The following is a 16,772-nucleotide window of genomic DNA, read 5'->3' on the forward strand; positions in this document are numbered from 1 at the left end:
TCTCCTAGATTTAAAATGGTGGTAACAAATTTAAAAATTTTAGATTCTATGCAAGCCAAAAAAAAATGGGAGCTCTTTTTGGACTCTGGCCTCCCAGTTGGGGCCTCTGTGGCCAAGGCAGGAGAAAGGGCCTTCAGTCTCTGGCCTGAGACCAGACCCACTTCTGTGACAAGTGCCAGGAGGAATCTTGGGGGCCATATCAGTCAAAGGCTCAGAAATACCAGGGGGGCCCAGCAAGGGTCAGGCCACCTAGAAATATTTGCATTTGGAAATACTGAGTGCTCTGGATGATTTCAGGGGCATGAGCATATGCACTGGACTGGTGTGGACCATTCAGTTCAGGAAGACCTGCTGAGAGCCTCACTGGGTGGGCTCCGAGTGTCCTTACATGATCTGCTCTGTCTCAGACAACACAAAATCATCTGAGCTATTTAGAGCACTTACCATGTGCTGGGAGCACTTCTCAGGAAATTCCACAAATTAACTCCCTCAATCCTCCCGCTAGCTCTACGAGTAGATAATATTATTCTCCCCATTTTACAGATGAGGAAAGTGAGATGCAGAGAAGTTAAGGATCTTGGCCAAGTGGTGAAGGTGGGGTTTAAACCCAGCAAGTCTGGTTCAAGGGTCCTGTACTGCAAAGAGGCCACCTTGGGATCCACCCACCTAGCTCCCAAGCAGACATTATTAATTGATAGTGGCACTCTCCCCCTGCAAGCATAGATTTATCTGACCTCAGTATCCAACTCAAGCCAACACTGTAATAGCCATGACCGATTGATCTAAATTGACACCTTAAATTTATTTTCCATGCCTTGTCTAGTATTTTCAGGTCTGGTCTGTTTAGATCACCCTGTCAGGGGCTAGGTCTGCCCCTTACCTGCACTACGGTGACCCATTAGAAAGGACTTGGTGACCTTGGGAAAGCCTCAGGATTCTTATGTCTAAAATGACAATAGTAATATGTACCCTCTAGTATTACTCTGAGACTAAGAAATAACCTAAATTCTTCTATTTCAAGCACAAGGTAGGTGCTCAACAAATGTTTGTGGCCTGAACGATGATGTTGATGATGATGCTAGTTTTTATGGTTATTCTTTTAGAACAAAGAGCGAGTGGAAGAGAAAGGAGCAAAACCAAAGCACACGCTGAGCACCAGAGGCGTGCAAGCCGAGCTCAAGGGGCCTTGGGAAGGTGAGTGGGGCCCCGTTGGCTTTATCCCACCTGCACACCTAATTTCAGAATAAAACTACCACCACCACCACCACCACCACCCTAATATGATTACTGAAAAACTGCTGAAACTTATTCTTCTTCCTCTTTTTTTTTTGCAGTTCTATTTGTCCTTTATGCTTATTCCATTCTGTATTGCTGTTTATTTCACTTTGCTTTAAATTTTTATGGATCAGTTTTTTTAAGCACTTGGCCAACTTTAAAGTTTTTAAAGTTAATTTTCTTTTATAATCTTGCATAATATTTACATGGTTCCAAAGTCAAATTGACAAAACAAGGTATATTAAGAGAAGTCTAACTTCTATGCATGTTCCCTGCATCCTATTTTCTCCCCTGCATATGTAACTATGTAAAAAAGTTTTTGTCTTATCTTTCCTTTGAGGTCCAGTCTCTTTAGACCACATTATAAGTGGTTATACACACACATATGCGTGCTCACATACACACACATGTGCATGCTCACATACACACAACCTTCCTTCTTAGACAAACAGAAGCATACCACACACTTCTCCTCCTTGCTTTTCTCCACTGTATATCCTGAGATCACTCCATAGCCGCATATGGAGATATCCGTTTCTCCTTTTTTATGCCTGGGCGGCCCTGGTTTAGTCAACCAACCCTCTCCTGATGGTCACTTGTGTTATTTCCAGTCTGCCTATTATAAACATGGTGCACTGAATGGTCTTCTACATATTTTTCAGGATACCTTTGGGATAGGTTCTTCTACATAGGAGAGCATTTTTATCCTGCTTATTTTCCTATAGAGAGCCAGAAGGTGGACCTGCCAGAGGGGACAGTGGAGAGGTTGCCCCCCATCAGTGCTTTGGGGATAGGAGCTGACCTCCTTACCCAGGCAGAGGCCTCACCAGGGCAGGGAGACGGAGTTCCTGGCCCAGCCCAGGTACGCTCAGAGGTGGAAGCCAAAGCTCCTGTAGCATCCAGCGAGAACCCCAGAACGGGCCTGGAATTGTCTGTGGTGTCTGAAAGGGTCAGTGAGGCTCCCACCGGCCAGGAGGCTGCATCGGGTGCAGGACGAGGAACATCATCCAGTAGGCCTGACCCTCGGCCCTCGGAGGAGGGCATGAGGCTGACTCCAGCGCTGCCAGCCCAGGCCAAGTCAGCTCACGGTGGTGGAGAAACACCTCCAAGGTAAGGGATGTGCCTCCAAGCTGGGCAAGGGAAGGAATTAACTGCAGCTCCTGGGCTGGAGCCTGCTAAGGGGCCAGCTGCTCCTGTTTGAGTGTCCACTGTGTGTGCAGCTCTGGTTAGCCTCGAGACGAGAGGACAGGAGAAGGCCGAGGCCCTGCTTTCGGGAGCTTAGAGCACTGGTTCTTACCTGGCACCCATTAGAATTACTGGAAGGAATTTTTTAGATACGCATGCCCAGAGGTTCTGATTTATTCAGTCTGGAGTGAGGCTTAAGCATTTTTTTTTTGTTTATTTGTTTGTTTTTAAAGCTCCCCAGGTGAGTCCCATGTGGAACAAGACTGAGAGCAATAGTAGTAGCTATAATAATACTTAAAAGTGTTCACTGAACACATCCCAGGTGCCAGTCATTGGCTGAGCATTTCACAGACATCATCTCGTTTTATTCTCACAACCTCCTCAGGAGGCAAGTGTGGTTGGTGTCCCTGGTTTACTCATGATGACACAGGGTCAGGTTGCCCAGGGCCACACAGCTAGGGATTCATAGAGCTGGAATCTGAATCCAGGTGTTTGTTCGTTTATTACGGAAGTATAGTTGATCTACAATATTTTATTAGTTTCAGGTATACAGCATAGGGATCAGAAGTTTTATAGTTTATACTCCATTAAAAGTTATTATAAGATAATGACTATAATTCCCTGGGCTATACAATATATCCTTGTTGTTGATCTAGTTTATACATGGTAGGTGTACCCTAATGAGCAACTCCCCACTTCACTCTCCCCACTGGTAACCAGTAGTTTGTTCTCTGTATCTATGAGTCTGTTTCTGTTTTGCTATATACCTTCATTTGTATTATTTTTTAGATTTCACATATAAGTGATATCATACAGTAATTCTTTCTCTGTCTGACTTATTTCACTAAGCATAATATTCTCTAGTTGTATCCATGTTGCTGCAAATGACAGAATTTCATTCTTTTTTATGGTTGAGTAATATTCCATTATCTGTATATACCATGTCTTCTTTATCCATTCATCTGTTGATGGACACTTGGTTTGCTTCCATATCTTGGCTATTGTAAATAGTGCTGCCATGAACATTGGGGCACATGTATCTTTTTAAATAAATGATTTTGTTTTTTTCTGGATATATACCCAAGATTAGAATTGCTGAGTCATATGGTAGTTCTGTTTTTAGCTTTTTGAGGCACCTCAATACTGTTTTTCATAGACACTGCACCAATTTACATTCCCACCAACAGTGTACAAAGGTTCCTTTTTCTCCACATCCTTGCCAACATTTGTTATTTGTAGTCTTTTTTTTTGGCTGTGTTGGGTCTTCGTTGCTGCATGCAGGCTTTCTCTAGTTGTGGCAAGCAAGGGTTACTCTTTGTTGCAGTGTGCGGGCTTCTCATTGTGGTGGCTTCTCTTGTTGTGGAGCACGGGCGCTAGGCTTGCGGGCTTCAGTAGTTGCAGCATGGGGACTCAATAGTTGCAGCATGTGGGCCCTAGAGTGCGTGGGCTTCGGTAGTTGCGGCTCATGGGCTCAGTAGTTGTGGCTCGCGGGCTCTAGAGTGCAGGCTCAGTAGTTGTGGTGCACAGGCTTAGTTGCTCCACAGCATGTGGGATCTTCCCGGACCAGGGATCGAACCCGTGTCCCTGGCATTGGCAGGTGGATTCTTAACCACTGTGCCACTGGGGAAGTCCCTATTTGTAGTCTTTTTGATGATAGCTGTTCTGACAGGTGTGAGGTGATATCTCATTGCTGTTTTGATTTGCATTTCTCTGATAATTAGCAATGTTGAGCATCTTTTCATGTGCTTTTTGGCCATCTGTATGTCTTCTTTGGAGAAGTGTCTATTCAGGTCTTCTGCCCATTTTTTCATTGGCTTGTTTGTTTTTTTCATATTGAACTATATGGGCTGTTTATATATTTTGGATATTAACCCCTTGTTGGTCATGTCATCTGCAAATATTTTCTCCCATTCAGTAGGTTGTCTTTTTATTTTTTCAATGTCTTTTCATTTTTTCATTTTTCTTTTGCTGTGAAAAAGCTTTTAAGTTTAATTAGGCCCTATTTGTTTGCTTTTATTTCTTTTGACTTAGGAGACAGATACAAAAAAAACAGTTACTATGATTTACATCATAGGCTGTTCTGACTGAACATTCTTTTCCAGGAGTTTTATGGTTTGGGGTCTTATATTTAGGTCTTTAATCCATTTTGGGTTTTTTTTATTATATGGTGTGAGAAAATAGTCTAGTTTGATTCTTTTGCATGTAGCTGTTCAGTTTTCCCAACAGTGTTTATCAAAGAGACTGTCTTTTCCCCGTTGTATATTCTTGCCTCTTTTGTCATAGATTAATTGACCATAGGTGCATGCGTTTATTTCTGGACTCTCTGTTCTGTTCCATTGATCTATGTGTCTGTTTTTTGTGCCAGTACCATGATGTTTTGATTACTGTAGCTTTGTAATATAGCCTGAAGTCTGGGAGGGTGATACCTCCAGCTTTGTTCTTTTTTATCAAGATTGCTTTGACACTTTAGGTCTTTTGTGTTTCCATATGAACTTTAGGATTATTTGTTCTCATTCTGTAAAAAATGTCATGGGTATTTTTATAAAGATTGCATTAAATCTGTAGATTGCTTTGAGTAGTATGGCCATTTTAACAATATTAATTCTTCCAATCCAAGAGCACGGGATATCTTTCCATTTCTTTGTATCATCTTCAATTTCCTTCATCAATGTTCTATAGTTTTCAGTATATAGGTCTTTCACCTTCTTTGTTAAGTTCCTTCCTAGGCATTTTAAAAATGTGATTTTAAAAGGGATTGTTTTTTACTTTCTCTTTCTGATAGTTCAACATTAGTGTATAGAAAAGCAACATGTATCATGTCATCTGCAAATAGCGACAGTTTTACATCTTTCCTTCCAATCTGGGTGCCTTTTATTTCTTTTTCTTGTCTGATTGCTGTGGCTAGGTCTTCCAATATTATGTTAAATACAAGTGGAAAGAGTGGGATCCTTGTCTTGTTCCTGAATTCAGAGGAAAGACTTTTAGCTATTCACCACTGAGTGTGATGTTAGCTCTGAGTTTGTCATAAATGGCCTTTATTATGTTGAGATGTGTTCTCTCTATACCCACTTTGATGATAGTTTTTTATAATGAGTGGGTGTTGAAGTTTGTCAAACGTTTTTTAGGCATCTATTGAGATGATCATGTGATTTTTATCCTTCCCTTTGTTAGTATGATGTATCACATTGATTGATTTGTGAATATTGAACCATCCTTGGGTCCCTGGAATAAATCCCACTTGATCATTGTTTACGATCCTTTTTATATATTGTTGGATTTAGTTTGCTAATATTTTGTTGAGGATTTTTGCATCTATTTTCATCAAAGATACTGGCCTATAATTTGCTTTTGTTGTAGTGTCTTTTTCTGATTTTGGTATCAGGGTAATGGTGGCCTCATAGAATTCATTTGAGAGTGTTCCATCCTCTTCAAGTTTTTGGACTAGTTTGAAAAGAATAAGCACTAGTTCTTTTTTATAGAACACAAAAGAGAATTACCCTGTGAAGCTGTCCAACCCTGGACTTTTGTTTGCTGGGAGTTTTTTTTTTTTAATTACAAATTCAGTTTCACTACTAGTGATCAGTCTGTTCAAATTGTCTGTTTGTTCTTGATTCAGTCTTGGCAGGTTGTATGTTTCTAGAAATTTGTTCTAGGTTGTCCAATTTGTTCACATATAACTGTTCATAGTATTCTTTTATGATTTTTTGTAGTTCTGTGGTATTGGTTGTTATTTACCCTCTTTCATTTCTTTTCTTGTTTGTTTTTTAATTGAAATATAGTTGATTTACAATGTTGTGTTACTTTCTGCTGTACAGCAAAGTGATTCAGTTATGCATATATATACAGCAAAGTGATTCAGTTATACATATATATACATTCTTTTAAAAAATATTCTTTTCCATTATGGTTTATCATAAGATAGTGAATATAGTTCTCTGTGCTCTACAGTAGGACCTTGTCCTCTTTCATTTCTTATTTTGTTTATTTGGGTCCTCTCTCCTTTCTTCTTGATTAGTGTGATTAAAAGTTTATCAATTTTGTTTGTCTTTACAAAAAACCAGTTCTTGGTTTCATTGATCTTTTCTATTGTGTTTTGATCTCTATTTTATTTATTTTCTCTTTAATGTTTATTTTTTCTTTCCTTCTGCTGACTTTGGGACTTCTTTGTTCTTCTTTTTCTAATTCCTTTAGGTGGTAGTTTAGGTTGCTTGATGTTTTTCTTGTTTCTTGAGGAAAGCCTGTATTGCTATCAGCTTCCCTCTTAGAACTGCTTTTACTTCATCCCACAGGTTTTGGAGTGTTGTGTTTCCATTTTCATTTGTCTCAAGGTATTTTCTGATTTCCTCTTTGATTTCATCATTGACCCATTGGTTTTTTTTTTTTTTTTTTTTTTTTTTTTTGCGGTACACGGGCCTCTCACTGTTGTGGCCTCTCCTGTTGCAGAGCACAGGCTCTGGACACGCAGGCTCAGCGGCCATGGCTCACGGGCCCAGCCGCTCCGCAGCATGTGGGATCTTCCCGGACTGGGGCACGAACCCTTGTCCCCTGCATCGGCAGGCGGACTCTCAACCACTGCACCACCAGGGAAGCCCAGACCCATTGGTTTTTTAGTAGCATGTCGTTTAGTCTCCACATATCTGTTCTTGTTCCATTTTTCTTTCTGTAATTGATTTCTGATTTCATACCACTGTAGCTGGAAAAAATGCTTGATATAAGAATACACATTCAGGACTTCTCTGGTGGTGCAATGTTTAAGAAACTGCCTGCCTATGCAGGGGACATGGGTTCGAGCCCTGGTCTGGGAGGATCCCACGTGCCACTAAGCCCGTGTGCCACAACTACTGAGCTTGTGCTCTAGAGCCCATGAGCCACAACTATTGAAACCCGCGTGCCTAGAGCCTGTGCTCCGCAACAAGTGAAGCCACCGCAATAAGAGAAGCCACCGCAATGAGAAGCTTGCATGCTGCAATGAAGAGTAGCCCCCACTCCCTGCAACTAGAGAAAGCCTGCACACAGCAACAAAGACCCAACACAGCCATAAATAAATAGATAAATAAATAAATACACATTCTTTTCAAGTACACATGGAATGTTCTTCAGGATAGATCACATGCTAGGCCACAAAGCAATTCTCAAAAAATTTAAGAGGATGGATCTAGGTTTTTGGACTCCAGAATCTGTGCCCCTAACCACTGCACCATCCTGTTTTTTCAGGTCAGCATTTAGCTAAGTCCTAAATACTATAATGGGGAGAGAATGATGGGTGTTCAGAGGTGGGAGGTTGGTATGGGCTGAATCAATCCAGGGGCTTTCAGAAAGATTATGCTTGGAGCTCTGGAAGTGGGGCTGTGTCCTAACTCTCAGGACTCAGTCTCATGACCTGCCCTCAGCAGACATGGTGCAGGAAAATGAACAGCCAGAACTGCTGACTGTCAGGTCCTACCTAGCCCTGTGTTTTCCAGCAGTGTTCTCCAGGGGCAGGGCATCCTGGCCCCAGGCAGCCCACTGAAGGGCACTCTGCTTCCTGGGCCTTTCTCTAAGGGGACCGGTGCCCTTCTGCACCTGCCCTTGACTGTCCTGATCTATAACTGAGTCCCCCAAGGCCTGGCTCAGGGAGAGGAGCTGGTGTCTGTGTATGCTGTGGTGGCTGGCAGGGAAGCCCAGTCCTTTTTCTGCCTTTGTTTTGGAAGGAAATATGAGTCCCCAGGAGACCTAAACAGCTGGAGGGAGGGATTCCTGGCAGGCATCCTTGGATCCTGGCCAAGGCTCTAAATGTGGAACCTAGGGTGGGGATGAACTTTCCATGAACTTGTTAGGGGCCCTAAAAGTATTCTGGGTGAGGGGGAAAGGTCTGTGTGTCAGTTTCAACCCTGAGTTGAATTTCAGACACCAGACTGGGCTCAGGAAGTGGGGCAATCACTGCCTACCCTCCCTCACCTAGCACATGGGTATATCTTGAGGAAAATGGATTGGCTGTGATTGGCAGTGGCTGCCTGTGTAGAGGATCCTTGGGCCCTTGCTGGACCTGGTGGAACAGAGTGCTGCAATCAATTAGCAATGCCTGCCCTGGGTGTGCTGTGCAGGAAGTGGGGAAGCCTTAGACACTCAGAGTGGCATGGGAATGCATGGCAGTACCTTGGGGTCATCCCATACCCCCAGGTATGAAGACCAAGAGGAACTCAATGACTGTTGGCCTTCTTAGCTGGCTACCTGGCTACCTGGATATTCTTCCAGAAACTGGCTTCCTGCAGTTTCCCATGTCCCTTGGTTAAGACAAGGGCTGAGCTGGGCTTGGATGCCACCCTTCCCGTCCTACCCTGTCATCACCAACCCGTACTCACTCCTGAGGGAGTGTTGGGGGACTTTTGCTGCCTCCCACCCAAGGCTTAGCTGTGAACAGGCTGCCGAACCAGGTGCATTCAGAAGTAGACACTGCTCTCAGAGGACCTGCAGCAGCTCAGAGAAGGGGCCTGGGCCTCCAGCTGCTAGGGAAAGCCTTAATTAAAAAAAAAAAAAATGGTTAAAAACTCATAACATAAAATTTACCATCTTAACCATTTTCAAGTGTATAGTGTAGTAGTGTTAAGTATATTCATATTGCTGTGACACAGATCTCCAGAACTTTTTTGTCTTGTAAATCTGAAACTCTGTTACGATCAAACACCTCCACCCCAGATCATGATAACCACCTTTCTACTTTCTGTCGCTATGAATTTGACTATTGTAGGTCCTTCATGTAATTCACTCATTCATATATGTATAATCAGTCTTTCTGTCACTGGCTTATTTCACTTAGCATAAAGTCCTCAAGGTTCATCCAGGTCAGAACTTCCTTCCTTTTTAAGGATGAATAATATTCCATTGTATGTATATGCTACATATTTTAATCCATTCATCCATCACTGGACTCTTGGGTTGCTTCCACATTTGGCTGTTGTGAATAATGCTGCTGTGAACATGGCTGTGCAAATCTCTTTGAGATTCTGCTTTCAATTCTTTTGGATATATTTCCAGAAGTGGGATTGCTGGATCATATGGTAGTTCTATTTTTACATTTTTAAGGAACTGCCATACTGATTTCCACAGTGGTTGCACCATTTTAGGCTTCACTGTTAGAACCTCCTGCATTTGTACTTTCATTTCTTAGTCAACTCTCAGTACATCTCTGAGGTATTACTGTCCCCATTTGACAGAAGAGGTTGCTGAGGCTAGACTTGCCCAAACCCAGCCCTGTCCAGCAACCTGTGGCAGAACTATGGCCAGGATGGAGGCCGCCTGGCTCCCTCCTGAGACTCAGTCCATCCCAGACACTCACCCCCTCACCCCTGCCCCAACACTCATAGACCTCGGCAGTGGGGTTGTGAAGGGCAATCAGGTGGCAACTCTGAGAGGGAGGGTCTGAAGCTCCCAGGATCAGGGTCTTCCCTCTGAATGTCAGGGCTTAGAAGGCCTTTCTGACCTCCAGCTGTCTTCCCAAACCACAATGCTGCTTGGTCTGGGTAACAAACATGGATGCAGTGGGCCCAGTGGCATGGCCCAGTGGTGCAGGGGGGCCTGTAGGGAGGCAGAGAGTTTCCTCAGCTGTGTAAGTGTGCAGGCCCAGCACAGCCAGGACTGTTTTATTCAGGAGAAACAGAAAGTCCGGACTCTTATGAGCAATTCCCTGATTTTACTAAAATGTGTCTGACCTGAAGCTTCAGTGTGATGTTTGACTTGGTTCACCCTTCTCTTCATTTAATGGAAGGGAAACTGAGGCCCAAAGAAGGGAGGGAAGAGCCCAGGTCTCCTGCCTCCCGGCCACATTCCTCCTGGGGCAGAAGCACATTTCGAAGGGGCCACAGAGAGAGCTGGTGCCCACCTCCCCACTCCTCCCAAGCCCCATCCAACACAGGTTGCTTCAAGTCTTTCCTGGATGCTGATCCAGTGGAATCCTGAGAGCTGGTGGCACCGTATGTCACTGAAGCCAGCCTCTCCCCTGGTGTCCTGTCTGGGTAGAGAAGGATAGGGAATGGAATCTGCTGGTTTCAACTGCAAGCTAACTCTTACTATTATAACTACCCAAAGGACACTTTTTTTTTTTTTTCGGTACGCGGGCCTCTCACCGTTGTGGCCTCTCCCGCTGCGGAGCACAGGCTCCAGACGCGCAGGCTCAGCGGCCATGGCTCATGGGCCCAGCCGCTCCACGGCATGTGGGATCCTCCCAGACCGGGTCACGAACCCGTGTCCCCTGCATCGGCAGGTGGACTCTCAACCACTGCGCCACCACAGAAGCCCACCAAAGGGCCCTTTTTAACAGATGAGAAAACTGAGGCTAAGAGGCCATGGTCAGTGAATGGCAGCAGCAGGCATTTGAACCCAGGTCTGTTGTGACTCAAGTTCTTGCTTTTAACCTCAGGGCCACATTTCTCTCTGCCCCAGGATCTCCATCCATGTGCAGGAGACAGACACCCCTGGGGAGCTACTTGTGACACGAGGCGGCAGCCTCAGAACCACGCCCCCTGCAGAGGCTCCAGCAGCTGCCCATCCAGGTGAGCAGGACTCATCTGGGCCCAGGTGCTGCCCCCAGGCCCCTGGGATTGAGTCCGGAAAACATACCCCAAAAGGAGCCGGGGTGTTTTCCCCACTGTGGAAGCGGAGCAGCGACTGTGGAGCAAAGGACAAAGAGAAGCAGGGATCTGGGCCCGAGCCCGCCATGGCACCAAGCAAGGCCTGGAGGGACAAGGGAGCTGATGCCAGGACCCCAGGCCCGCAGCAGGACACAGGCCCAGGAGCAGGGAACCCCGAGCCTGGAAAAGACTGCACAGCCAGGGGCACGAGCAGAGCCGAAGCAGGAAGGAGGACACCCCCGGGAGCTGAGGCGGGCAGCCTGTTTCTGGGTAAGTGAGGGCATTGCTTTGTGCCCTGAGGTGAGTGAGTTTGAAAGGCCTACTCTGGGGGGCCTCCCTGAAGCTCCCAGGGAGAGAGAATGTGGGTGTTGGGGAGTCCAAGACTGGGAACAGCCTGCCAGCACATCCCAGGGCTGGAGACTAAGGCACGGAGATGCAGCAGGCTGAGCTCTTGTTGGCTCTAGCCATTGGAGAGGAGGGAACCCATGGGGCTCAACTCGGATTTCTCAAAGCCACCTGCCTGCCCGATACTACTGGTATCATTCTGGATTGAGACAGGGAAGGCTCCTGCTAAAAAGCAAATCCATTAACTGGTATATATAACCCACTATCAGCCATTTGCACCCAGTGGGCTGACTCTCATCCAGGATCGGGAAGGAACTGCTGACCTGCTTTCTGTCCCAGTGGTGGTGTGAGGCATCCTTGTGTTCCTGTGACCCAAAGGGCCTCAACTCCTCCAGCCCTTAGGGCCACACCCTTGTTGGTCTGAGCCCTCATCCCATATGGCTGCTGGAAGGCCACCATTTGCTGGCTCCCTGTCCCAGAATTTCTGGAGGTCCCTGAGGAAGGGCTGAGCCTTCTGCAGGTCATCCTGGTGCCCCTTGCCAGTTCCGGGCTCCACGGTTGCCCTGTGCTGTGCTCTGACTTCTCTGGCTGCTTCTTCTCCCCTTGTATGACCTGGTCCAGATGTGAACATAGGCCTCCCTTAACCCCTGAAACACAACTGAGAGCAGGCTGTGACTTTAGAGTCTTTTCTGAGACTTTTGAGATGGTGATAAAGCCAATGTTAGCTGAGGACTCCCTGTGAGCCTAGCCTCGGGCATTTGTGGTGGCGTTTACCCTCACAGGCCTGTGGAATGGAGACACGTGAAACACAGGAGGGGCTGAGAAGCACATTTAAGGTCACAAGGTCAGTGCTGACAGAGCCAGGATCCAACGGTTGGGCTCCGGAACAGAAGGCAGTTACTCTGCCGTGAAGGAGACTTCAGACTGGAATTCTGGATGTGGATTCTCTGTGACACACCCAGAATCCAGGCTTTCCAGGGGCCCAGGAAACAACACAACCATGCAAATGTTACCCCCTTGTAGTCTAGGGCTTGGGCTCACCTTTGCAGACACAAAAAAGATACACAATATGCTCTCAAAGCAAATTCAGTCTTCTACTTTGGGGAGCAGAAAGTTGCTTGTGAGACAAACTAAGAGAAAATAGAAGTATTTCCCCTGCTCTGGGTCCAGGGTTGCGGAGGTCATGGAGTTGTCCCTGGAACAGTCTGAGTGTTCCCTCAATAAGCCCCCAACAAACTGGCAGAAGCCGTTGTTGAACCAAGTGGGTCTGGGACTGGGGGTGGGGGGAGCTGAGAGGTGGGGACGGCACGAAGGAGGCTCACAGGCTGCTGTCTCCCGAACAGACGACAGTCCAGCCCCGCCAGCCCCCTTCGAGCATCGGGTGGTGAGTGTCAGGGAGACCTCGACCTCAGCGGGCTACACAGTGTGCCAGCACGAAGTCCTGGGAGGGTAAGCTGGCCTTCTGCCTTGATGAGGGGTGGGGCAACTGGATAGCTGGGTGCCGCTGACGGTTCTCGGGAACTGATTGATGGAGCCACCGCCAGGAGTGGGATGTCCCGCACAGCATGAGAGTGAGCGGAGAGCTCACAAAGAGTGGGTGAGGAGATATCTGCGGAGTGCAGGAGGGACCGAATGATGCGAGTGAGATGAAGTGTAGGGTGCAGGAGGGCCCACAGTGCGGGCCTGGGACCCGTGTACTGGAGGTGGCACGGGAGCCGACATGGGGTGGGGTAAGAGGGATGTCCTCTAGGGTGCAGGACGGCCTGGGTGGTGTGGGTGGAGAGAACACCCCCTGGGGTGCAGGGTGGCCTAGGTGGTGTGGGTGATGGGGACACCACCTGGGGTGCAGGATGGCCTGGGTTCTGTGGGTTGGGGGGACACCCTCTGGGGTGCAGGATGGCCCACACATATGGATGAAGAAGCTCTTTTCCAGGTTCAGAGCCCGTGTAGTGTGGGGGTGGTGACTGATAACTCTGGGGTGCAGGGTAATCCCTGTGGTGTGTGCGGAGAAGAGGTAGGACCAGAAAGCCCAGGGTCCAGGATGGGGCTGGCCCACCACGTGCGGGTTGTGCTTCTGGGGCTCTGAGACTGCTCTGTCATCATATCTCTGCAGGGGCCGGTTTGGCCAGGTCCACAGATGCACGGAGAAGGCCACGGGCCTCTCGCTGGCGGCCAAGATCATCAAAGTGAAGAGTGCCAAAGACCGGGTGAGGTTTTTGCCCCAGGCCAGTGGGTGTCCCAGGCCCCTGGATTCCTTCACTTTCCCCTGGGCCACCCTGGGCCCCACACTGCCCCAGGCCCCTCCACTCTGAGCAGGAAACCTAGCCACCTTTCCTGCCTCTTTTCCATGACTCCCACACTCCAGTCAGCAGGTCACCTTGCACCCTGGGTAACAGGTCCTCCTGGACCTCCAGGGTTCCTTTTTGGGCCTCAGGTTTCCTATCTGTGAAATGGGTGGGCCCTTGCTGCTGTAAGAAGCTGGTGTGGGTGGTGAGTTGAGGAAAGCTGGTGTGAGAACAGGAAATGGGGATGCAGGGTGGGGGGGGGTGTGTCTTGGGAGGGGCAGCTGACTTCTCTTCCTGACCCATTTCTTGGAAACTCCTCTCCCCTTCGGCTCCACAAGGAGGATGTGAAGAACGAGATCAACATCATGAACCAGCTCAGCCATGTGAACCTGATCCAGCTCTACGATGCCTTTGAGAGCAAGAACAGCTTTACCCTTGTCATGGAGTAGTGAGCATGGGAGGAGGGGCCAGGGCTCGGGTTGGGGCTGGGAGCTGAGATTCCAGCAAAACTCTCCCTTTCCTTCCCCTCTCAGTGACACCCAGGGAAAGGCATCACCTCCTCTGCCTGACCTCCAACATAGAGCACAGAGGAAAAAGCCATTTGTCACAAACCAGCAGCCAGTGAACCTGATTTGACCTGCAGATATTGTTTTGGCCTACATAATTTTTAGTAATTTTGATTTAGTTGTTAACAAAATTTAGTTGTTAGTTGGAAATTGGGAAATTTCACATTAAAACCTAGATGTCTAGCTTTTCTTGCAAATATAAAAGATCTAGTAATGCTGGATCTACATTTCCAGTTGGAAATGGTGTGATGGAGCTCATAGTAGCTGACCTTTGTAGACGGGGCAATCAAACTCCCATTTGCTACAGTCCCTATCACTTCCAGCTACCCATGACGTTGAGGCCAGGGGCTCAGGGGACATTTATTATTGTGCTTGTGTTGCTATTTTCCTTCTGGTAGGACTGAGGATAGTGAAATATTTGTCTTGTCAGTTCTCTATAAAAAGTGGAAAAAGAAGTTAGACTAAGGGCTATGTGTTCTAAGAAAAGTTTTGTCTTACATCTGGTCTGATTTAGGCTTCTTGCCATGTAGGTACTAATTGGCCCCTGTAGGCCAATGAGTTTACAACCTTGGCCTAGAGTATCAAGAGCGAGTATCCAGAGTGAGCCTGGATGATCAACACTGCAGATAAGCCCCAGTCTCCCATTTGGCCCATCACTTCCTTTTTACTACCCATACTCTGAGCTGGGAATGGACAAGAGCAAAGGTCCCCGTAAAACCCCAGATGGCAGTGGCACCCTTGGGCTCACCTGGTGATGAGTAGACCAGTCTTCTGAGAGCCTTGCTCAGTCAGTGCCTGCCTCTTCCTTTGCCCTGGCAGTGTGGATGGGGGTGAGCTCTTTGACCGGATCACAGAAGAGAAGTACCACCTGACTGAACTGGATGTGGTGTTGTTCACCAAGCAGATCTGCGAGGGTGTGCAATACTTCCATCAGCAGTATGTCCTGCACTTGGACCTTAAGGTCAGGCTCCGCCCTGGGCATGTGGCGGTTGGGTGCCCCGGTTCCTGAGCCTCTGCTGCTCTCTCATCTCTGAGAGCTCTGTCAGCACCCAATCCTGGCTTCCATTCCTTGCTCTGCCATTGCCTGCTTCTGGAGTCTAGGGCAGGCCAAGTCTCTGAGCCTCAGTTCCTCCATCTGTGACATGTGGAAAATAGGTACCTCATTAAGTGTTCTTTGAAGATCAAATGATACAGTGACTTTTTTCTATAAAAAAATATCTAAGATTAGTTTTTAAAAACTAAAATAGAAACATATGCATGTGTAACAAATATAGACAATATAGAAATGTATGAAATGCACAGTGAAAATTCTTCCCACTCAGTCTCTGTGCTGAGAGGTCTTCTGTATTAGCAATTTGGTATGACAAACATATACACACAAAAGGGATCATACTATACATCTCGTTTTTAAACTTGCCCTGTTTAGTTAACAGTACACTGTAGACATCTTTTCTCATTCTCTTTAAAGGCCATGGTATAGTCCATTGAATGAATGCATTACAGCTTCTTTTGTCTACTTGACAAAAAGTAAGCACGTGGTAGCCATTCTTTTCTTTCTTTTTTGTACATGGGTTTATTTCTGGGTTGTCTATTCTGCTCCATTGATCTACATGTCTGCCTTTTTATGCTGATATTATACTATTTTGATTGGTGTAGCTTAGTTATAGTTTGAGATCAGGAAGTGTGATGCCTCCAATTTTTTAGATTCTACTTATAACTGAGATCATACAGTAAGTGTCTTTCTCTGTCTGACTTACTTCACTTTGCATAATGCCGTCAAGTTCCATCTTGTCACAAATGGCAGAATTTCCTTCTTTTTTATGGCTGAATAATATTCCGCTGTGTGTGTGTGTATGTATATATATATGTGTGTGTGTGTGTGTGTGTATATATATATATATAATTATATATATAATATATAATATATATATATATAATTCCTTAATTTTTTGACGATCATCCATACTGTTTCCATAATGGCTACACCAATTTATTAATACATTCCCACCAACAGTGCACAATGTTTCCCTTTTCTCTACATCCTCACCAACACTTGTTATCTCTTGTTTTTTTGATGACATACATTCTAACAGGTTTAAAGTGATATCTCATTGTGGTTTTGATTTGCATGGTGGCCATTGCTGTGGTTTTTCTACTCCACTGGCAGAACAGGAAGATATTTCTCTACTACCCCGTCAGGAATTTCAGTGGCTCTCCACAGAAGATAGGAAGTGTGTTGTCTGGACCTACATGTGTACACGTTGCTCCTTCTGACCATCTTTCCTGATAAGGTTGTGGTACTATGAAAAATGGTGGAGATGGTGGGGAATTGACCTCAAGCTTCCCTGCTTACTAGAGCTAATTCCAGAGCCTCTGGACTAGCTGCTTGTGGGATGAGCAGTTAGGAGAAGCTAGGATTCTGCTCTTAGATTCAGGGTCAATGAACAGACTTTGGGGCAACGCCTGTGACACCACAGCAGGAGACAATTATTGCCAAGGTCTGTTTCCCA

At 46.3% G+C, this 16,772-nt stretch overlaps 1 protein-coding gene across 1 annotated transcript in view; it reads left to right on the top strand.

The window, feature by feature from the left end:
* MYLK3 (myosin light chain kinase 3) overlaps nt 1-16,772 on the top strand; it is a gene marked incomplete at both ends in the record, with an annotated part of 44,750 nt that overhangs the window by 5,189 nt on the left and 22,789 nt on the right. The window contains 7 exons of the mRNA XM_079723665.1: nt 1,104-1,194; nt 2,001-2,385; nt 10,879-11,336; nt 12,755-12,860; nt 13,525-13,618; nt 14,035-14,144; nt 15,082-15,223. Of these exons, the coding sequence (XP_079579791.1) occupies nt 1,104-1,194; nt 2,001-2,385; nt 10,879-11,336; nt 12,755-12,860; nt 13,525-13,618; nt 14,035-14,144; nt 15,082-15,223 (1,386 nt within the window). The remainder of the gene's footprint in view (nt 1-1,103; nt 1,195-2,000; nt 2,386-10,878; nt 11,337-12,754; nt 12,861-13,524; nt 13,619-14,034; nt 14,145-15,081; nt 15,224-16,772) is intronic.

Source organism: Hyperoodon ampullatus, assembly GCF_949752795.1.
Source record: "Hyperoodon ampullatus genome assembly, chromosome: 18".
Taxonomy (NCBI): Eukaryota; Metazoa; Chordata; class Mammalia; order Artiodactyla; family Ziphiidae; genus Hyperoodon; species Hyperoodon ampullatus.